This window comes from Haliotis asinina, chromosome 5 (genome assembly GCF_037392515.1).
Source record: "Haliotis asinina isolate JCU_RB_2024 chromosome 5, JCU_Hal_asi_v2, whole genome shotgun sequence".
NCBI classification, from domain to species: domain Eukaryota; kingdom Metazoa; phylum Mollusca; class Gastropoda; order Lepetellida; family Haliotidae; genus Haliotis; species Haliotis asinina.
In genome coordinates this window covers 51,869,939-51,894,117 of record NC_090284.1, presented here as the reverse complement: position 1 = coordinate 51,894,117, position 24,179 = coordinate 51,869,939, and the positions used below count along the sequence as shown (strand labels likewise).

The 24,179-nt window shown below is 38.2% G+C and overlaps 1 protein-coding gene across 20 annotated transcripts in view; it reads left to right on the top strand.

Annotated features, from left to right (window-relative positions):
* LOC137284751 (V-type proton ATPase 116 kDa subunit a1-like) overlaps positions 1-24,179 on the top strand; it is a 44,857-nt gene that overhangs the window by 17,582 nt on the left and 3,096 nt on the right. For 7 of the 20 annotated variants that reach the window (XM_067816703.1, XM_067816707.1, XM_067816709.1 and 4 more), the window contains exons 4-21: positions 1,755-1,852; positions 2,653-2,781; positions 3,110-3,204; positions 3,635-3,761; positions 4,757-4,839; positions 5,311-5,404; positions 5,890-6,102; positions 6,684-6,834; positions 7,380-7,519; positions 7,650-7,786; positions 8,436-8,529; positions 8,898-9,016; positions 9,669-9,820; positions 10,983-11,065; positions 11,326-11,430; positions 14,009-14,074; positions 23,008-23,088; positions 23,972-24,089. In XM_067816703.1, coding sequence (XP_067672804.1) covers positions 1,755-1,852; positions 2,653-2,781; positions 3,110-3,204; positions 3,635-3,761; positions 4,757-4,839; positions 5,311-5,404; positions 5,890-6,102; positions 6,684-6,834; positions 7,380-7,519; positions 7,650-7,786; positions 8,436-8,529; positions 8,898-9,016; positions 9,669-9,820; positions 10,983-11,065; positions 11,326-11,430; positions 14,009-14,074; positions 23,008-23,088; positions 23,972-24,089 — 2,085 coding nt within the window. Of the gene's footprint in view, positions 1-1,754; positions 1,853-2,652; positions 2,782-3,109; positions 3,205-3,634; positions 3,762-4,756; positions 4,840-5,310; positions 5,405-5,889; positions 6,103-6,683; positions 6,835-7,379; positions 7,520-7,649; positions 7,787-8,435; positions 8,530-8,897; positions 9,017-9,668; positions 9,821-10,982; positions 11,066-11,325; positions 11,431-14,008; positions 14,075-14,855; positions 14,931-18,124; positions 18,185-21,809; positions 21,846-23,007; positions 23,089-23,971; positions 24,090-24,179 lie in introns of those variants that run through there. The other 13 variants (XM_067816692.1, XM_067816690.1, XM_067816694.1 and 10 more) reach the window with 4 other exon arrangements.

The window sequence follows — 24,179 nt, the reverse complement described above, 5'->3', positions numbered from 1 at the left end:
GGAGTTACAATTATTGTGCTGCTAGGATCGCTTTGTGCAAGGGAGTCCAGGCCTGTGGCTCCTATCAGTATTGGTCACGTCCATTCTTAACCTTACTGACATCTGTAAGGTTAATTAACTAACTATTAGTATTCAGAGTATAGTGGATGCGTGAAGAAAGGTAACACTTGATAAGAATATGATGTAAGAGCTCTTGTTTAGTTGTTCTGTCAATGATTAAGATGAACAATTTCTTTTACCATACATTCTTTCATGTGTGTCTTTCATAAAACATAACAATGCATCATCAAAGAACACATAATCTGATAGCCTAAAGGTAGATTTGTTGTATCTCTTGGCATCTCTGTGTATCACCACTACAGGTTGAAATGCATGATGTCAGAATCATGCATATGCAGAAAAATGAAAGCAAATAATTTGCTCATATGTTCTTTCAACAAGTTGACTGTGTTTATGGTTCACCCATGTGATCAAGAACAGGTGTTTTTGAAATTAGATCCTGGCAACTATTGAAATGAATGCTGTTATATGCACGTAAATGTAATTGCTGTTAATAACAGCTGCAGTGTCTGCAGAGGTGTGGACGCTGCTGACATTGCAGTGTTGTACCTGAATTACCATAAATACTGGAATAATTGTGTGCTGTGAATAAGAGGTCACATTCAAATCACCCTGTTACAGAAAGAAATAATTACTGATTCTGCTGAACTTGAAGAAACAATGAATGCCATGTCAAACTTTGGAAGCTGTTAAATATAAAAGATTTAACCTTTAAGGTTAAGACGTAGTTTAATATATACTTGGGATCACAATTTCTCAGTAAAGTGCAGATTCTAGTGGGGTTTTTTGAGGATTCAGTCTTCGCACTCAAGCACCTAAGCACCAACACTCAAAGTCAGGTAATGAGTAAACATGCTTTTTAAAAACTCAAATCACTTTTACGTAAACTGTTTTTGTATGCAGACATGGTCTCATCACTACATGGCTGAAATAATGGTGTAGCGACTTAAAACACATCGCAACTCAAAGTCAGCGATTTAACCATCTAAGTAATCATGGCTTCTACAAAGCTTGAAGTCAGACAGCTTGTAGTCTAGATCATGTATTTTGTATACCCTTCTGGCTAGTGTAATCCATGTAACATATGTGTAATGTGTAATCAAGTGTAACCCAGTATGTCTCCCATGACTGAAAGCTATGAATACAATATCATTTAAAAAGAGGTCAAATGTAACATATGTTATATCTGTGTTTACCCTTTCTTGGTAAAGTACAAAAAGACAATATGCTGGGAATTAGGGGCATCACTGAGAGTGCCAGTTGAGTCATATCTGCAAGTGAACTCTAAAGAGAAAAACTTAGTTTTACTGAGCTCTATCAAATGTCCCCAGCAGGATATATTCAGAGCTGTATCAAACGTTGATATATGTCCCCAGCAGGATATATACAGAGTTGTATCAAATGTTGATATATGTCCCCAGCAGGATATATACAGAGCTGTATCAAATGTTGATATATGTCCCCAGCAGGATATATACAGAGTTGTATCAAATGTTGATATATGTCCCCAGCAGGATATATACAGAGCTGTATCAAATGTTGATATATGTCCCCAGCAGGATATATACAGAGCTGTATCAAATGTTGATATATGTCCCCAGCAGGATATATACAGAGCTGTATCAAATGTTGATATATGTCCCCAGCAGGATATATACAGAGCTGTATCAAATGTTGATATATTTCCCGGACAGGATACATAGAGAAGGAGATCAAGAAGGAGAAACTTAAGATTCCAGACTATGGAGAGAACCCTAAAGCACCTGCTCCCAAGGAGATGGTGGACCTGGAGGTGAGAACTGGCAATTATCTACTCTGTCACCTAAACCTGATCCTGACTAATGCCTTAGCTGTGGTTGGGTAGCCTTGTGGGTAAGGCATTCACTCATGACGAAAACCTGGGTTTGATTCTCCATGATGGTACAATGTGGGAAGCCCATTTCTGGTGTTCCTATAGTTAAAATCATCTTAAAATTAAACTCATTGCTGTCTGAAAGGGCTAAGTCATTGTCTTATCTTGTTTTTAATACACTGAAATGTATGTTTTCATCTTGATTTTGTACATATATTAGAGGTGAAACGTACACTATAACAAGTGAGATGTTACCCTTCATGCCCAGTGGGCTATTATACATGATTTCAAACATGTTGACATAGTTAATAAAGAGGTTATTAGTTTGAAACATTGGATACAGGCAATCTCACTGTCTCAAGTGAGTGCATAAGTGATGGCAACATTACTTTGAACAGTATTACAGTGATATCACAGTGTGTTAGCTGAAGTGGAAGGAAAACCCAAAATTATTCAGGCCTTGAAAATTTACTTCATTGTTGAAACCCACAAGCACAAGGATGATGCTGACAAACCCTAAAACCCTAGGACAAGCTGGGATTCAAACCTACATCCTTAGAAATGTGGCATGCCCAAGTGGTGCAGTATTGCACACTAATTGAGGTGTTTAGACCACAGGCTACTGGATAGATCTGTGATGCGGCCAGGTGTTATTATGGGAACTCCTTCACTTCCTGATGTTGCATTTCATAGAAAACTCTCCATGCACACAGTATGTTATTTGTATTTGTCTAATGTAGGCCACCTATGAGAAGATCGAAGGCGAGCTAAGAGAGGTTAACACAAATGCAGAGGCACTGAAGCGAAACTTCCTGGAGCTAACAGAACTCAGGGAAGTCCTGCTCAAGACACAGAACTTCTTCTCTGCTGTAAGTTGATTTAATATTAAGTAAAATAATTTCCATATATCATCTTATGCATGTTTGATCATTCCTTGACAAGACGGTAGCATTTATGACATTTGTGAAAGTTGGAAATGACATCCTCAATTCTGCAAATACCAAAACATTGGTCTGTGATTGGCTCAGCTGTGGCATTTATACAGCTGATACTAATGTTTCCAGACATTATTAATGATTTCCTGTAAGGCTTGAATTGACTTTTTGATGTTGAGCAAAGTATTGAGTATGCTGCTCCATGTACGCTGTTCTTTCTTCACACTTTCTCATAATAATGTGGCGGTCATTTGTACTGCAGCACCGCCATGAGATGGAAAACATGGTGCATGATGCCCAACAGGCTCTCCATCAAGATGAGGTTGGCTTGACTCCACAGCAGTCTGTACAACTTGGGTAAGACTAAAAACACTCTGCTTGAATAGTTCCTACAGGTGTTCAGTATCACTGGGCCCACTTGTACAAAACGATCTGTGAAAGAGCATATTAGAAGTGATTTTTCTGTCATGTTGTTATCGCCTCTGTTTCCATGACTACAAGATGATGGTATGCTGAGAAACATTTACTTCAGCATATGTAAACAGGATCCCGTGTACAGTCAGTGTCAGTCACTGTCACTACACTCAAAGTATGTGGCAACTTGTTTCATAATACACCTATCACCATATTTTGCTATTATCCTGAACTCCGCTCTGATGTTCATCCTGCCAACCATCAGTTTGTCCAACTCTGATAAAACACAGCTAGGAAATGACATAGGTTTGATGCATAAACATTTACCTGTTAAGATCTTTTCCTAATTTCCTGTCCAAACATGATTGTGTAGTTTCCTGGCTGGCTGCATCCGAAGAGAGAAGTTACCTGCCTTCGAGAGGATGCTGTGGTTTGCCTGTCGTGGTAATGTCTTCCTTCGATATGAAGAAATCCAGCAACCGATGGAGGATCCTGTCACTGTAAGAAATGTCCTGTTGTGGACTTTTGAATTATTCTTCTTTTATGCTGAAATCGATGAGGCAGTGGCTTGACGTTACCTTCCATCAATATTTACTTTAGATAGTACTGACATGTGTATATAACAAGTTACTAGAAATTAGTGGCCCAGAATCTAAAGTGGTTTATCAGGTTGAGGGATAGTGCAGGGAAATCTTTCAAAATTTCCAACTAGACCACAGGACCAATGAGTGTACAATAATTTGTGCTCCTGTCTGTGTTTCACTGGTCCAAAATAGCATTTGTAGATTTACGTAACTATCAATACAAAATTCACAAGGCACCAGGACCACTGCAAACATGTCACTGAGTGGTCTAGTCTGTCGTACTGTGAGTGGTCCTGATGAATTTTTTCTAGCCATGGATGACAGGAACATAAACTTTGCACACTGATAGTGGGGTGTCACATGGAAGTCCCCCTATGCCATACTATTATTATTTATAGTGTTCTAACATTGATTGTTATTAGCTAAGCATACGTGACAATCATAATTTTACTTGGGGAAAGGACTAGGAGTTAAGGTTGCAGAGTGAATGCAGCATAGCACAATATTCATTCTCAGAGGTCTTACTGAAGTACAGTTTGTGTAGCCCATTCTTTGAAACACTTGACATGTTGATACACCATTTAAAAAAGTGCAGGAGATATTCCTTTTTGTGGGCATACCACTAGCCAATGCCAGTGCATATGAAAAAAAGTAATATATATCCACACAGATGAAACGTTTCCAAAAGAATGTAATAAATTGTCATATTTTCCCTTAATTTCTCTTCATCATCTGTTTCCTCCTTGGCTCTTTTATCAATCTAGTAAATCCAATGTCCCATACCTTTTTCAAATGGTATATAAAAGCAGCATAAATCTATAAGTATCATCCCCCATAATCTCGATTATGTAAACAGTGTAATATTTCCTCCTGAATGTACTGTGTACCAACAATCCATGCTACATCCCCAGGGTGATCCTGTCTTCAAGAGTGTCTTCATCATCTTCTTCCAAGGAGAGCAGCTAAAGTCTAGAGTCAAGAAGATCTGTGAAGGGTGAGTGATGTCATTCGTTCATAATGAGCTTGAGTGGACAAGTTGATTACCACCATATTCACTCAACCGAAAATACTTCATATATATCCATCAGTGTGTATTGGGATTTTAGCATAGTTTACTGTTTCTTTAACATGAATGTTAAACACGTCTCACTTATCAATCATTATTACACCAGTGTTTTGTATGACACAACCTCTCCATGTTGTGGGGCGGCATGGTAACCTGGTTAAAGCATTTGCTGAGGTTCGATTCCCTACATGGGTACAATGTTTGAAGTCAATTTCTGGTGTCTCCCAGTGTGATATTACTGGAATATTGCTAAGAGTGGTGCAAAACTCACTCAGTCACTCACTCACTCACTCACTCACTCACTCACTCACTCACTCACTCTCCATGTTGTGGAAAGGTTTGTCAATCATTTGTAATGTCAGTATTTTGTAGGATGTAACATCTACATGTTTTGTGCAGGTTCAAGGCTGCCCTGTACCCATGCCCTGACTCCCCCCAGGAGAGGGAGGAGATGTTGAAGGGAGTATCCACCAGGCTTGAGGATCTCAAGATGGTCTGTATTGCTGTTTTTTTTTCACATTCCCTTACTGTTTTCCTGTTTTATGCAAGTAGGCTATGACATACAGCAGGTGGCTGGGCAAACATTTCCCAGACCATTATATCTAGTAATAGTAATGATAACAGTTTGCTTATATTGGCGCTCATATCCAGGCACACTGCTTGTTGCACATGCCACTAAGTACATTACTATCACCAGTCATAGGACACTATCAGACTTTCTGATACTTTTTCAACTCCCTGGGGATCATACAGCCATGTTGCCTGTATATCTGTCAGTTCATTATAAATATGGTCATTTTAAGCATAATTGGCTGCACTGAAAATGGACTAAAGAGATGTTTTGCCAAGTTATAAGTTGTAACTTCTTTCATTCAACACACAGCCAGAATACATTCATTGTTTCATGGCAAAACTCAAGGTTAATGATGGTGTATTTGCACTACCATGTAATGGTCAATCTCCTCTTGTTCGTTGCAGGTGTTGAACCAGACTCAGGACCACCGACACCGTGTTCTTGTTGGGGCACAGAAGGAGATTCGAACATGGATCATCAAGGTGGAAAAGATCAAGGCCATCTACCATACCCTCAACATGTTCAACTTTGACGTGTCACACAACTCACTCATTGCTGAGGGATGGTGTCCAGTTAGGGCTCTGGAAGATGTGCAGATGGCTCTCAAGCAGGGAGAGGTGGGTACAACTGTGTTGGAGGATGTTTGGAGTAGCACATGATAAATGATGAACAGTAACGTTGTTGAACATAGTGAACAATGAAAAGTGCCGATGTTGTGGAACATAGTGAATGATGAACAGTTGTACTGTTGCACATGATGAAAGATGAATAGTTGTGTTGTTGCACATGATGAATGATGGACAGTAATGTTGCACTTAGTGAACAATGAACAGTCCTGTTGTTGCACATGATGAATGATGAGCATTAATGTTGTTGCACATAGTGAACGGTGAACAATTCTCTTGTTGCACATGGTGAAAGATGAACAGTCCTGTTGTTACACATGGTTGAAGATGAACAGTCTTACATAGTAAATTATGATCATTATTGTTACACATCATGAATGATAAACAGTTTTTGAATGATGACAGAAGTTGTATTAGGTGAATGATGTTAGTTTATGTGGTAAATGATGTCAGTTGTATTTACTATATATGGTGAATGATATTTGATGAATGTTGTCATTGTATAGGGTGATTATGGTCAGTTTGTAAATGATGTCTGGAGCTGTATACGAGTGATAAATGCTGTGTTTCAGAAAACTAGTGGGAGTACAATCCCTACAATCATCCACCCAATGAGGACCCGTGAGACCCCACCCACCTACTTCCGTACTAACAAGTTCACCAAGGGCTTCCAGAACATTGTAGATGCCTATGGCATCGCCAGCTACCAAGAAGTCAACCCAGGTAAGGGCCACAGGGCATCATGGAACTCCTAGATGTATGTTCAGTTGACAAGTGATATGTTATGTTATATACACTTTCTCTGTAGAGAACCATACTTTGTGGGAGGCATGCTGCCTGAGTAGGTCAGATTGCTGTTTGCTGTCAGTTAAGAGCCTGACTCTGAAAAAACCGTCTTCCTTTATAGCCTTAGTGATCAGGCTGTTCCAAAATCAAGGTCCCTCTGTATGTTATTTGTGCTACAGCACTGTGATATTTATATAAATATGTCAGTGTGCTTGAGGCTTGTCTAAATTCTTAGTACCAGTTTCAGTTAAAAGTTGTAAGATGACATCAAGTGCCTGTGTCTGATGAACACTAGAACACAAATTATGTGGGTTTGCATTGTGGGTGAATTCTGATTTGGTGGCGTTTACAAACCAAATTGCTACTGCAGGTACGTGCAGAATGTTGAGTTTCTGCATCTCTTCTGCAGCATGACCATTAAGTGCCTTTTTCACAAAAATATCGGCACCTTGATTTACATGTGAAACTTTTGGTAACTTCAGCTCCTTATGCTATCATCACCTTCCCCTTCCTGTTTGCTGTGATGTTTGGTGACGCTGGCCATGGATTTATCATGTTCCTGTTCGGACTCTGGATGATCATCAGTGAGAAGAAGCTTCTAGCTCAGAAGTCAGATAATGAGGTGAGCAGCTTGTGTCGTCCTTATCTAATCCACAAAACTGTCAGCCACATCTTTGTGAGTTATGGGTTGCCCACAGGACTAGTGCCACAGCTTTTTGAGCATTCTTGTACTGCTTATGCATGTTTTTCAGATCTGGAACACATTTTTTGGTGGTCGCTACATCATCACTCTGATGGGTCTCTTCTCCACCTACACAGGGGTCATCTATAATGATGCTTTCTCCAAGAGCTTCAACATCTTTGGATCAGCTTGGCATCCTCATTACCCGTAAGTTCACAGTTGTTTCTTGCAACAGCGAAAATGACACATCTGTGTCTCGCTATTTCTCTACAGGAAAGAACTAAGGCTAAATAAAAAAGTGAAACATTTCTTGGGCATCAGCACATCAGTTTTTATTTGTGCACGTAACAATTTTTTATTGGAATTTAAACTAAAAAAATTGACTTTGCTGTCTCCTGATAATCCATTTGTTGTCCACTGTAAGAACAAGTGTTTGTAAGAACGAGTGTGACTGAATCTACAAGTCATTACCACATGCTACACTCTGTTTCAGAGAGAAAAAAATAAATATGTGTTCCTCCCTTGTCACTTGTTTTCTGATAAAATTTTTTTTAAAAAAGTCCTACCACCCTTGTCACTTTTGAAAAGAAAGTGCCTGAGAAACATTTAATTTTTTAATGCAGCCTAATACAAGAAGAACCAATCTGACCAGGTTCTGTGAGTTTTTTCTCATTTAACCATGAAAGTGTGATGTTGGTTATGCAAACAAAAGCTTACCTGACCCAAACTGAGTTTTTGACAGGCTACAGTTGGCTTTGTTTTTGTTTACTTCACCATTTAACACCTTGTGATTGAAGTATTGTTTTACATTGTTATTGACAGAAAGCAATTTGCTCATTTGCCATTTCTTAACCAGGGAATCTTTGCTTGAGGTGCCAGACATTGAGCTGACATTAGACCCAGCCAAGTTCTTCAGGAACAATACACCTTACCCACTCGGCATAGATCCAGTAAGATCTTGTGATGTTTGCTTTGTACAGCTGTTAGATTGGTTGGTCGGTTTTTTAATGCCTTACTCAGCAATATTTCAGCTTTATGGTGGTGGTCTGTAAATAATCGATTCATAGTCCAGTGATCAACAGCATGAGCAAAGTATGTGCATTTGGGATATGATGATGTGTCATCTAAGTGTGTAAGTGATCCTTTTAGTGACCTCTTACGACAAGCATGGATTAATGAAGACCAAAACAACGCTATGTTTTGAATGAATAAGCTTTTTAGGTATTCTAGATCCATGATCACATTATTTGTTTCAGCAAAGAAATTAAAGTTCTGTTACATGTATAAACTTGATGTCTGTTAATTTGTTTTGTGACAGATTTGGCAATTATCTGACAACAAGATCACGTTCCTGAACTCCTTCAAGATGAAGACAGCCGTTATCCTCGGCATCTCTCAAATGTTGTTTGGCATCATTTTGGGAATCTTCAACCACATGTGAGTCACACTGGGGGCCTGCCAGACCAGTGGTCACAGCCCTTGGTGTCAAAGGTTGCTTTCCTTTGTCATGCCAGGATCTGCTAATATTTGGGGTTTTGCCTATTTTTCTTAATACTAATGAGAAGTTTGTAACAGCCTGACATGCTCAGGTTTTCCTGGTGAAAATAACTTCTTCTATCTCTCATCTGTTATTTTTCTGGCATGCAGAAATTCTGTAGAATAGACCTGCCCTGGGTTTTGATATGGGTTATGTGCAAAATTACCCAATAAGAAAATAATATAATTTTTTCCTAGGATATATCTGGATTGAATATCAACTTTTCTATTATGAAAAGTAGAGTAAATTTGAATTTTCCTAATGCTAAAAGCAGTTCCCTGTGATGGATTATCAGTATAAATGTGAACTTATAATATTTTTATATATACTGCATGCATTGTAGAGACATCGGGTAGGTTTATTAGCCAAATGGTTAAAGCATTAACTCATCATGGCCAAAACTCTGGTTCGCTTCCCATAATGTGTGCTTGCTTCACTCACTCACTCACTCACTCACTCACTCACTCACTCACTCACTCACTCACTCACTCACTCACACACACACACATCTTTGAGTGGCAGTGTGTTTTCATAATGTCATGTGTTTTGCAGCCACTTCAGAAATGTGTTGAACATCCTTGTGGAGTTCATCCCCGAGGTCATCTTCCTCCTCAGCCTCTTCGGCTACCTCGTCTCCCTCGTCTACTACAAGTGGGTCACATTCGATGTCAGCAAGGCCGGCTGTGCACCTGCACTGCTCATCCGTAAGTTCATCATAATTCACTTTGTCTGTGTGACCAAATTACTAAATATTGTTTAATTACTTTTTTAGCTTTCACAGATAATTAAAAATTATGATGTGGAAGTATGTCTTGCAAACAGTATCTCAAAGTTGTATGGCAAAGATTTTTCTGATGACATGTTGAAGTTTAGCTCACACCCTCACATATTCACTCACACACTTTGCGTTTTTGACAGTACTAGTTTTCAGCTTTACACACTCACACATTCTCTCACTCACACATTCATTCACTCACACATTCTCTCACTCACACACTCCCTGCATTTTTGACCGGCCCAGTTTTCAGCTTTTCATTCACTCTCACATTCACTCATACACTCACTCACTCACACAGTGCCCAGTTTTCAGCTTTACATGCTCACACATTCACTCACATTTGCTCATATGCTCACTCACTCACACACTGTGCTTTTGACAGGCCCAGTTTTCAGCTTTACATGCTCACACATTCACTCACATTCGCTCATATGCTCACTCACTCACACACTGTGCTTTTGACAGGCCCAGTTTTCAGCTTTACATGCTCACATATTCCCACACACATTCACTCATACGGTCACTCACTCACACAGTGTGTTTTGGACAGGCCCAGTTTTCAGCTTTACATGCTCACATATTCTCACACACATTCACTCATACGCTCACTCACTCACAGAGTGTGCTTTGGACAGGCCCAGTTTTCAGCTTCACATGCTCACACATTCACTCACATTCGCTCATATGCTCACTCACTCACACACTGTGCTTTTGACAGGCCCAGTTTTCAGCTTTACATGCTCACATATTCTCACACACATTCCCTCATACGCTCACTCACTCACAGAGTGTGCTTTGGACAGGCCCAGTTTTCAGCTTTACATGCTCACACATTCACTCACATTCGCTCATATGCTCACTCACTCACACACTGTGCTTTTGACAGGCCGTTTTCAGCTTTACATGCTCACATATTCTCACACACATTCACTCATACGGTCACTCATTCACACAGTGTGTTTTGGACAGGCCCAGTTTTCAGCTTTACATGCTCACACATTCACTCACATTCACTCATACGCTCACTCACTCACACAGTGAATGTGCTTTTGACAGGCCCAGTTTTCAGCTTTGTGTTTTTGTTTCAGAGTACATCAACATGTTTATGTTTAGTTATAAAGCCAAAGGTGACCCGAACTGTAATCCGCAGTTGCCCTTCTACGCAGGACAGGTACAGTCTCTTGTAGTGGCAGCCTAGTATAGTGATCTACATTCAGTGGATGGCTCTTTCACTCACACTCGTCACCCAATAAACTATCAGTGCAGTTACCTCCCCTCAAAATTTTATCATCAATGTCTATTTGCTCCTCCCATTCTGGAGTTTTGTCAAACAATAAACTAGCAACTCGGCTGTATAAATATATACAATGTCACCAGCATGTCTACCATGAGCAGCTAGCTGTGTATCATATAATGAGGTTTGTGTTCCAGCAAACAATCCAGACCATACTGTTGGTGGCTGCTGTTGCCTGTGTGCCTGTACTGTTGTTCATCAAACCCTTTGTCCTTCGGGCTCAACATAATGCTAAGCTCAGGGTGAGTTGTACAAAAACATTTTCACATCTTGACATTTCTTCTTTAGTTTTCTCACATTTCTGGAGTGATAGGATTGTCAAAGTATCAAGCATCTCTTGGATGTGTTTGCTCATGGAAGTTGTTCAAATTGTCAAACACATTCCAAAACCAAAGGCATTATTTCAAGTTTCAGATATAGCATTGAGTGAGTGTGTATGGTTTTGTCGCTTAGCAATATTCCAGCAACACTATGGCATGGCCCAGAAAAAATGGGCTTATACCCTTGTGGGGAATTAATGTCTTTGGCATGACGAGCAAATGCCTTATCTCCTAAGCTACCTTACCACCCAGGTATAGCATTGTCACTTTGTCATCAGATATGGTTATTTTGATTTGAAACCTCTAAATGATCAGTGAGAATCAAGAATTTACCAAGTCTATGGTAGAATGATGCTTTGACACTTCTTATAACGTGGATAGAACTCACTCTCACTCACTGAAATCTCTCACCCCTTATTCTGAGTTAACACGTTTTTATGGTTGTGTTAGTATAAGATGTCTTTCACAATGCTAAATGTTTTTACCAGTTATTTCTAGCACATTTAATACCTGGCAACCAAGCAGAAAATCAATAATGAGTTTAAGGTGACAATTGCATTTATTTGCTTTCACCTTCTCTATCCCACTTTTGCTAAACTAAAACTCACTCACTCACTAAGATGAATTACTATTGAGATCTGTTCTTTGTCTTTCAAAATGAGGTCTCTTCAGACCCATTTTAAACTTTTCCCTCAGTTTAACACAATATTTTTACAGAAATATGTCATCCACCATGACCTCATCCTTCAGTATATGCACCATACATTCGCCCTTTATATTGTTGACATGTCATCATATCTTACTAACACAGAAGTGGTGATTTGTTTCATGTTGGGGACTTCCCCTGTGTATTTTGGCATGAGCACAGCATTATTCAGGTTTATTTAGCATTTGGCATGAGCGTGACTGGTGAGTTTTGATGTGTTTTAGGAAAATGAAGCTGTAAGTATTACTAGTTGTAGTGTATATATTACCAGTATATTCTTAGGAACATTGTGTCGCATCTGAAAACACAGTTAGGTTTCAAAATTTTATCCAGTACAATTTCATCAAGAATGCGTTAGGAAGCATTTCTAATTCTTGCAAAAATTCAACAATTCCGAAAACCCAAATCAGTGTGTATGTATTGCACTCACCTTGAAAGATGTAGTTTCAGATGCTCAGATGTTCATAAGATCTAAGTTTGCTAGTGCAGGAGAAGGGAGTTTGTTGGTATATATGTATATGTAATCGGCTAATATAGTGAGCTGTAAACAGAATTGCTATAGACACTGCTTTGAGGCTTTGGTTACCCATGTTTATTTAGTCTTGGAATATCTTCTGTCTGTGAATTATTGACCTGATTATCTTTGATATTTTCACTGTCGATCAGTGTAAAAATGTAGATTTAGCTGTCCCTAAATTTAATTTTGAACAAAACCTACTGTGTTGAGTTTCACATGTTAAATTATGCACTGTTATGTCTGAAAGAATACTATCTCTATGTTGAGAATGAAGGATTTTTATCTCCATCCTACCACTACGAAATTTAATGCAAACATTTTTCTCCAGAGAAAGGAGTGCATAAAGCAGCATTGTGTCTATTTTAAATGTCTTGTCAGTTTGAAAAATATGGGAAATGCAAATATTAGCATCTGAACGAAGAATGCAAACATATGGGCTTTCATGGTCATGTTGCCATCACATCAGCTTTTCAATCCTAGGTTTGAAAAACCATCACGGCAAACTGTAGAGCACCAGTTCGCGATGTGAAGATGCTAGCATTTGCATTCTGTGTCCCAACATTTTGCTAATGAATATTTCTGTTTTCAGAAGTGAGGTTATTACATCATGGGTTCTATTGATGATGAGTTTACATAAATGACTATGAAATCAAAATGTAGAGTTTGTGAACTGAGGTTTAAGCAATTTTAACAGTTATTAAATATGGTTGTCAATTCCGAATTGAGACATAAGTAGCAACTGAATGCTATTGCACACAGGGCGAGTTCTGACAGGAATACTTTCTAGGATAGGTACGGAAAAGGCAATAAAGTATCCCTATGGTTAAAACATCAGCTTGTCGTTGATTATGAACATATATGATGTAGGTGTGCTGAAAAGAATAGAAGGGATGTTAGGTAGCCTTATGGTTAAAGCATTGACTCTTTGCGCTGGGGGTCATGGGTTCAAATCTCTACACTGATGCTCTCAGAAACCTCTATAAAGGTTATGGCATAGGCTTGTTATTAACATGGTTGCCAAAGGCTTAGTTCAATACTCAGCATGCAAGACCTGTTCTATATGTTGTCTGTTATGATATGGCCAGGATATTTAATGTCATTGTTGGATAGTGAATTGATCACTAGTACGCAGCTTAATAAGTACATTCTTTTTTCAAAGTCAGGAAATATATAAAAACTAACCCATGTGTTATGGTAATTACTGGTATATTGCAATATCAAGATGGATATTGTCAGCACCTGATATTACAAGTTTTAAGGAAAGTATTGCATTTCAGATGAGAGGACGCCTTGCTGCTCACTCTACAGATGCTCTTATTCCAAATGAAGTTCTTGGGGAAACTGTAAGTACATTCATTTTGTTCTTGAATTGTAACTGTTTGCTGAGTTATTTTATTCCATGATACTGACAACATGAAAAGTCAGTTTTGTCCTCAACGAGATGAGGCCCCACTCTACTCTGTCTCTCTGCATGATCATTTCTTTGATTACAAGCAGTAGTCAATGCATTGTCTGATGTATGAATCTGTAGCTCAGTGTTTTTGGTTAGTGTGAAATGATTAAGAAACTGTAAACTGTAAATGTAAATGTAAAATGGGTGTTAATTGGTACCTGGGGGGAAAAAAGTCCTTGTCTTGGACTATTGTCTGTGTGTTGCCCTGTTTGAATGAATTGTTCCAATTTAAAGGGTTTTTTGTTTTTGAATGCTAGAGAAAGAGAATATGGAGCTTGAAGTGTCAATAACTGTTTAGTTTAATATTATTAACCAACTGCTGCTAGTGTAAGATTTGTGTGGTTGTAGAGGCTTGTGTGACTTACCTAACATGTAGATGCAAATGTTGATGTCTTCCTGATACTGTGTCATTATTGAGGTTCTATTTTGGCTTGATATTTAGATTATTTTCATATTACCTTTTGTAGTTTTTAGAAAGAAAGAGAATATTCTTTAGTTTTGTGAGAGAGTCCATGAATGGTGAAGTATGTACAAGAGGTTGCTATGATTGGTATTCTGTGTTGGCTATTGTGATTCCCAATTCTGGTTACATCTGTCTTCACTAGCTAAGCATGGGTTTGAAATGTTCTTGCGGTGCACGAAAATTGCTTAACTATTAAATTCTGGTACAGTCTGCCGGTAATGGGGTACCGCGTAAACCGAATGCTGATTCGAAAGTCGATGGGGAAGGCGATATCGAACTTGGGGTAAGTCGGCATGGCTGTGCATCTGTGCATGTATCCAGTCTGTGCCATCTTTGGGGGCATGATCTGTTCAGCCTCGTTCTCAGGTTAAGGTCTTGATCTGGGAAGGACTTCAGCAAAGGCAGGAAATACTATGTCCACAGAATTCAATGAAAAAACATCTACATGTCACATTTTCAGTCTAAAAAGATCAGAGCTTCACTAATAATAATGAAAGATGGAATATTTGGTCAAAAAGTTTTTGTGTGTAGGTCATGAAAGTTCAGCTTGTTTCACTCTCCTTGGACAGTATTTCTTGTCATATCTGCCATAGTACTGAGTAACCATAGCTTGCCAGATGACATACACTAGCTTAGCCCATTATAACCAGTAGTGTAGCTTTTCTGGACCTGTAGGTCTATGTCCAAATGTCTTAACGGTCTTTGTACTAAATACTTGTCTTCACTTTAAGGGGTCAAGTCAAATGTCCCTTAAAGTAACCCTCATATGTTTAAGTAGCAGTTTTGGTGGTGGTGGTGTATTTACCAGTAGATTAGGATGTTTAACAAATATATATCCTATATTATGCTTTTGATTGCAGCGATAACTTGTTACAACCTTTTTCAGAGACAAGGTGCCCTATATTATGTACATATCCGAAGACTTTACAGAGTTTGCTTGTTTTCAACCATTGTGAGACATATATGCAAGTCAAAAGAAGTTAAAGATCTCCAGATCTTTGTCAAATAGTAATTTGATAGAATAAGGTGTTCTTTAACTTGTCTTGAAGAATATATGAAACGACAGATCATCAAGCATATAGGTAGCTTGTGTGTTTTACTCAAGAATTTTAGAGGTTTCTTTTTGACTTCTTTTTCCACTAAATATTTTTGTGTTTACATGTTTAGAAATGTGAGATAGTTGTATTTTAAGAGTATGTGAGATGTTGTGACTACGGTCTATTCAGTAGTGTAACTAATAGTATGTTTGTGGGGCGTGATGGGCGAGCTGGCTAAAGCGCCAGGCTAGTGATCCAGCAATGTTGAGGTGTCGGGATTAAGCCCACCTGTGACCGGGTGTGAAATCATTGGAGCCAACTCTTTCATTGTTGTCACAACCCCTAGTGTGAAATACACAACCCTGTGCACTTAAAAAGAACCCACGAATCTGTTGGTATATGACCAGATGGTGGCCACATGAATATGTGCATACACTAGTTGCGGGTACAGCAACGTGCAGTAAACTTGGACAAAGTCCTATGTGTCCCAGTCCACCCAGCTGTGAATATTGGGTACCTCGTTAGGATGAGAGAGTCACAATAAACTTGGTGTGCCTAGTGGCAGCAAGAGTTGTATACTCCCCAGGGAGTTGAGATTGAGTGAGTGAGTGAGTTTAGTTTTACGCCGCACTCAGCAATATTACAGCTATATGGCGGCGGTCTGTAAATAATCGAGTCTGGACCAGACAATCCAGTGATCAACAACATGAGCATCGATCTGCGCAATTGGGAACCGATGACACGTGTCAACCAAGTCAGCGAGCCTGACCACCCGATCCCGTTAGTCGCCTCTTACGACAAGCTGAGTCGCCTTTTATGGCAAGCATGGGTTGCTGAAGGCCTATTCTACCCCGGGACCTTCACGGGTCGAGTTGAGATTGATAATACAATGTAACGCTGAGACAGACATCCAGTGATCGAGAGACACAAATACCAGTGCCCTAAACAAGCAATAGTTGTATGGATATGTGCACTATATAAATATCCAATAATAATCATAATGTTGAATGGTGATTGCCATCCAGTTTTACCTGCATGTATCCTTACTAAATACACCAGACTCAGCAATATATGCATGAAAAGGTGACATGATATGTCTGTTTGTACCCAACTCAACAATATTGCTGATATATAGCAGCTGTGTCTAGATATAAATCGAGTCTGGATCAGGCAATCCGGTGATCATCAGTACAAATATCGATCTATGCAGTGGGAGTACGATGACATCTGTCAGGCAATAATGACAATACAACCAACAGTGAATTGGCTGGATGATAACATGTCATTGTACCCAAACATTGTGGATTGTACCTTGTAATACCAATCGCTGGTTCGTATGGTTCAGAGTTGATTATGTACATTGTGTTTAGGTGGAATTTTGCAGAATGCAGCTTTAAACATGTTAAACTCTGAACCTAATAAAACAAAATTATAGATCATAACTTCTTAACTAAATTAACTTATGCATACTTTTTAGATGACCTAGTGATTTTTTCAACTGACAAAACACACAGGATGAAAGTGATTAATTGTATTCATTGAATTTCAGTTTATTTTAACTGCATTTTCTATGGATAGAATAGGCCTTCAGCAACCCATGCTTGCTATAAAAGGCGACTGTGCTTGTTGTAAGAGGCAACTTGGTTGACATGTCATTGGTTCCCCATTGTGCAGATCGATGGTTATGCTGTTGATCACCGGATTGTCTGGTCCATTTATAGACTGCCCCCATAGAGTTGGAATATTGCTGAGTGCGGCATAAAACTAAACTCACTCAGTCACAGATATAGATCATATGAACAGTAGTGACAAAAACCTCAACCAGCTTTCATGAGCTGCATAAGTGTTAATTTTGTTAACTCACATTTGGGATACAAATAGTATTTACCTACTTGTGTATTTATTTAAGATGTAGCATAAACATGTAAGAATATGTGACGCCTTAGGGGGGATTAAATCTTTATTTTTTATTTTGAAGTCTCTATTTTGAGTATTATTCACAAGATTGAGTTGTACCATGTAGCTCAAAAATGTTGGTAAGAAGAACAGAACAAGTTGTTACCCCTAAAAACTACTGTAGAACTTCAAGACAAGTTGTTATCCATAAAACCATGTCATGTATTCATAGCTTAGGACAGTTTGATCTTGTAGCAAAATGAATATTAGCAGTGACAGCACAAGTGAGATTAATCCTTCAGTATACTGGCACAGTAAGTCAGTGTTTAAAGGTGTAGAGAAGGTATATGAGGCATCTGTTGATAAAATACATGCAAATTTAAGGACAAAGATGAATTATTGGAGGAAACATGTCACATAATGAGTATTTATATGCTTCATATACCCAACATCGTTGTATGTGCTTATATGAATGTGTATTTGTTTTATACATTGTTACATTTACTAACTATGGGCTGATCCATTAGGTGACTCTTTATTGCAGCCATTGACAGAAAGGGCAGATAACTCTGAAGAATTGGTAGGATGATTTAAATACAAGTTACTTGCTTGATGTATACAGACTCACACATTGCATGGATGTACAAATCTGAACATCATTCTCATAGCTCAAGCTACCATGGCTGTTGTGAAAGAGGCATTAAAGTTGCTATTTAGTGATAGTTTTACCACGGAAAATACATCAGTAGTGATCATTCTGCTTTTTCATTTCATTGAAATCATCATTGATCATTAGAAAGGACACAAACAGGTTTGTCTTCAGTAGACCTGATGTTGTTTAAATAAAATACATATCGTTTCAGAGTCTTTTACCATGTTATTAAGAATGCTATGACTATAGCTCTTCATAAGTGTTGTGGGGAATTGTTTTGTCATGAAAATATGTCACAAATATTTACATGATATTATGACATGAAAGGCTAATGTTCTTGTAATTCACAAATTATAAACCAGCTTTACAATCAAAACATCATGATGTACATTAGTCATTCACAATTGTATCTATCTATTATTTTGTTAAGAACTAAACGCTGTATTTATACAAATTTATAGTAATTATTATCCAACATGAAACCTTTCAGTTCTAAATATCATGGACCAGCTATATTCCACTGTGTCATAAACTCAAATATATATTATATGTTACCTGATATAGTGAAGTCCCTAGAGTGATGTCCAAATTTTCCTTGACCAAGGCAAAAATGTCTTTGATCTGGAAAATGCAAGAGGTTTATAATGAAACAGACAGGGAACAGTCATGAATTACTTAAGTTTTATCACATGTTCCAACAATAACTTGTGAGTTTATTGAGAAGAGAATATCAGTTGGAGATGCTTATTGTTGAATTCTGATGATATCTAGGTAAAGATTTCTCCTGAAGTGTAAAGATGTGTGATAGAGGACAACTTAGTAGTCTTGCTGTGTCATGTCACACTCAGGCTTTGTTGGAATATTTGTGTATAAATCTGTTTATACCATCACAGGTCTGACATAGAGGATACTAAACGACCTTCCGTGTAATGCTAATTTTTATTAAACGAGTTAATGATTTGGTATCAAACGAGCGAAAGCAAGGTTGTTACTAAATCTTTAACGAGTTAAAAGAAAATGGTATTTCACGGAAGCGAGTTTAGTATTCAGTTTATTACTCTCCAACATATATTGACAGAAACTCCGGCGAAATTGCCTATAGTGTGAGGACTCTCAGCTTTCAAGTCAAGCAAGGTCTAGTAAAATCGCGACATCAACATTAGCATTGTGACGTCACTACTTTGAACCATTTTGATGTCATAGGTCAAGCGGTATTACACTAGTGTAATATTGAAGTGAAATAATTACACTGCAGTATCTTCAGCGGGCGAGTAATAAATTCAAATATCACACTGTTATCTACTCTTTTCAGTACTAGGATACATCCAGGGTACACTTCTAGCCAAGAGTGGAAGATGCTTGTTATGTAACATCACTTTCATGAGAGATGTGTCTAGATATGCTAATTTGATGGAATGTTGTGCCAAAGATTTGTCAGTCATTTTCTTTATTTTTCAACTTCTACATGAAAAATGATATTGACTGACAACAGTGGATCATATTCTGTTGATGATGTATCAATGATAACAGTTTAGACCATAAACAAGAATAATTGATCACCTACTCTTCAGTCTGTCTTGTAAAGGATGACAAGGCCAAGTGTTTTGACTCTTCAGTCTGTCTTGTAAAGGATGACAAGGCCAAGTGTTTTGATATGCTTGTGATGTGAGTCTTCACTAATAAGTGAAAGACAGGCTTGATGAAGCCTTAAACTTTGCCATGTTTGACATGTGGTAACACTGCATGAATCACAGAATCTGAGACTTACAATAAACAAGAATGCTGCCTGTTGTCTGTCATTCAGCATCTTGGTACTTCACACCATACACAAAGACTAATGGTCCTAAATGGAATAATGGAATATCATAAGACAAAATGGCGTGTGACTTGATGGTATTTCTTCTCAGACCCAGCTCAATAGCACTAGCATGGAGATGTCCAAGTTGTCTGTTGACCACAGTGAATCATATGACTTCTCTGTAAGTAACAGAGACATGGCTTACACCCCTCTCTGTGTGCAGTTTTAGTTTATTCCCAGCTTTGCTGTTTGTGTTGAGTTGTTGTTGGGACCCTGCAGGACAAACCTTTGTTGTCATTGTCCTCCTGAAATTTTTATACTACAAGTTCTTACTACTTGTCTGACTGAAGAGTGTGTGTCCTTGTAGAGATGTGCAATGGAGATCTTTCCTAAAGGATTGGGATATAAAAAGCATTGAAATATGGATATGATCAACACATTTATCTAACATATTGGCACTTGTATTTCATCATCAAAGTTCCTTTGAAATTGGTATCTGCATTGTCAGTATCCAAATAACCATTTGTGTGTGCAACCTCAATTCATTATCATATACGATTGTCATCACATTACTGGTAAAATGAAATAATGTCGCCAACATCCTGTTTTGAGTGAAACATTGTCACCATATCTCATGTAGAATGAAACATTGTTACCGTATCTCATGTAGGGTAAAACATTGTCATATTCCACGTTGAGTGAAACATTGTCACCTTATCCCACTTTGAGTGACACATTGTTACCATTTCCCATGTTGAGTGAAACATTGTGACCTAATCCCATTTTGAGTGAAACATTTTCATCATATCCCATGTTGAGTGACACATTGCCACCTTATCCCATGGTGTTTGAAACATTGTAACCATATCCCATGTTAGGTGAAACAATTGTCATCTTATTCCCATTTTGAGTGAAACTTTGTCACCTTATCCCATGTTTAGTGCAACATTGTCACCTTATCAGTATCCTCATAATGCTTCAATTTTATTTTTCCATAGTAGACTAACAAGATGATAAGCAACAAAACTGATTGGTCAGCCCTGGATTTACTAAGCAAAGATTAGCATAATCACAAGATTTACAATCAGATTGATAAACTGCTAAACTTAGACCGGTATATTTTGAATGAAAGCAGATATTGGCTCGTTGAGTACATTTTTCAGGGACAGATCTAGGATTGGGGGGCTTACACATACTTCTTAAAGTCCAAAGGTTAGCAAGGGGAAAAATCCTCCTCTGGGAAATTTGTCGTGTGTGAGAGGGGTGGCGCACACCCCAGCAGGCTCCCTGTGGATCTGTCCCATATTTTGAAAGGATGTCCAACCAGCCATTAGAAATATGATAGACAGCAATTCTGTAGTTATTCTGTGTCATACTTGGTGATTCCAGGCTGTTTAATCATGACATAGTTGCTAAACATTCTCTGGCATTATAGAAATCTTTACTCAATCGTCATCATCATCATCATCATGAGGAACTCATGGAGCTTCAGTTTTCATGACCTAGAATGTTAGCCCTACTAAAACGCATGACATAGCATTAATTTTAACCCTTAGTACAGAAGCCAGTGGATCAAGTACAGACTGTGTGGTCAATATGAGCTATTAGTGCCTAACTTATAATTTCACTGTAACTAAAAAACTATTATCTTTCGTAATTGTTACGCTTTTAACAAAATGAAGTTTGTGTACTGCATGAGGTTTGCACACAAAGAATTGAAAAACAGAGCTACTTTCACTAAGTTGTATTTTTATTTTTTGAGTTGTGTGACTGTTTCAGCCATCTACTAGTCAAGCCGAGGACTCAGTGCCTGCAGTATGTTTCCATAGTAACAGTCCTGCTTAGACTATAGACCTGCACGAACACTGATTTTTGTTCTGATAGTAAATGTAACATCTAGAGATACTTAATTGTCTCATCTGACAAATTTCATTGCTATTAACAATTCTGTCAAACTCTGCTTATTGTCTTTAAACTTATTATTATGTCCTGATCTAGAATGTCAGTAGCACACATGAACCACATTTCCCAAGTATATTCTCACTCCATGTTTATAAAGTTGATGTAATGTGTAGTCTCATGTAGATAAAATTAGAGTAATCATATCATTTCATTAAATTCCATTTCATTCCATCATTCTCATCAAGAATGCTCTTGAAAAAGATGAAATGACATTCAACTGAAAAGTTGATGACTTGAATTGCAGTCTTTCTTTGTTGTAGGCCAAATAGTATTTATTCAAACAATTTCTTTACAGTGCATGTTTGTGACTTTGGTTCTAATAGGTTGAGAATCAATGAATAAAAATTAGCATAATATGTTACTTTTGTGTGTGTATAGAATGTTTCTAACAATATTTCTTTGAAGTCAGTCTTCAGATTTTTCTTTCAGACTATAGCCATGCTTCCCCTTACTAACATCGTAACAACAGAGCCTTTCAAATGAATTATTTCTTGTATCAACGGTTTTGCATGTTTTATGCTTTTGAAAAACTCTTTCCTGGATTGCCCAACACAGAAAATACTGAACCATAACATGCCATAAAATGATTATGTGTATCTAGATTCACTAACAGCTTAACACTTTATATTTGAAAGGAAGACGTTTACAAAAGTCATCAGTTTAAGATATGATTTAATTGCATTATCAATTTTAATATTTTCTTTTTGTAACGTGTAAGTGTATACATTATTTTTGATAGAATAAGCAGATATTCGTAAACATTTAAAGTTTTACAGGCATATGCATGAATTTAATGAGTTTAACTGTGATTCCATATTTATCCAGTTATTTACATGGAGACAAGTACCTGTTCTTGCACTGATAATGATAATGTGGTATATATGCAGGTTCATTACATATCTTTTTGCATGTCTTTAAACACTGTTGTCCTTTTCAACCATCATGTTTCCAAACAAAATAAGTAGTAGAATAATGGTTAAGAAAATTGTTATGACAGTCACTGTTTCTATTACAGTCTGTTTCACAGAAAGACATCAGTGTGAATTCAGAGGGAGCAACTGCCTCGCTTGCACACGATGACAAGTTTGAGGATGATGTAAGTACTGGTATTATGAAGGCTTCTGAGCAGCCATACACTGGCATTAATTTACAACTATCTTAGCGCTAAGAGAGCTTCGAAAATTTAGTCCCAGAGACTTAGTTTCTGAAAATATGTAATAATTAGGTGAAAGAAGCAACTGCATTTAAATTCAGAAAAATTGTCTCTTTGAGATGGGAGAACCTTTGAAAATCTAGACTTGTTTCACTTTGCACTTTGGGTGAGTGAGCGAGTGAGATAACATTTAGCATTGCAGGAGCATGTTTTTAGCCATTTAGTGACACTGCACTGTGGAGTTACATTAGGGCTGGACTGAGTGAGTGAGTATGCTTGTCCACCACTTTTGGCAATGTTATGGCAAGGGACACCAGGTTCCCATTTGGTGAATCAAACCATCGTCTTCTGAATGATGAGTGGATGCTTAAACCATTAGGCTGCACTACTGCCCCCTGGGTTGATTAAAAACTGAAATGGTTCAGGTACTGTGATTCAGGGGAAGAGGCATTCACTGACTGCACCCTGCTATTTCCTGCGAGAGCTGCTCTTTGTGTAACATGTTATATTTGGGATTAAACTTTCTCGGTAACATACAGATTCTATTGCTTTTGTTAGATTGATTCCCTCTGGGATTCGAACCCCAATTTGGGCAACTGATTGCCTTCACACAAAGTCAGCGATCTAACCAACTGAGCTGCCATGACTTCCACTTTCTAAATGGTATGGTGTATTCATGTTTTATATGTAAATACACATTTTTTCCACATCTTTTAGGCTTGTGGGAAACGTGAATACACAAATACAATGAAAATCAACTATCTCAACATTCTCTGCAGATTGGCATTTTGAGGTTGAGCCTGATGTAAGTGTTGTCATGTTTCAGTTTGAGTTTGGCGAGATCTTCATCCACCAAGTGATCCACACCATTGAGTTCTGCCTCGGCTGTATCTCCCACACAGCATCCTACCTCCGACTATGGGCTCTCAGTCTGGCACACGCCCGTGAGTACTGACCAATCATAGTCACCACTGCTAAACCAGATACAACTGTAGTATGGAGCCCCTTCAGTCTGCCCTCCCACATCCAGGAGT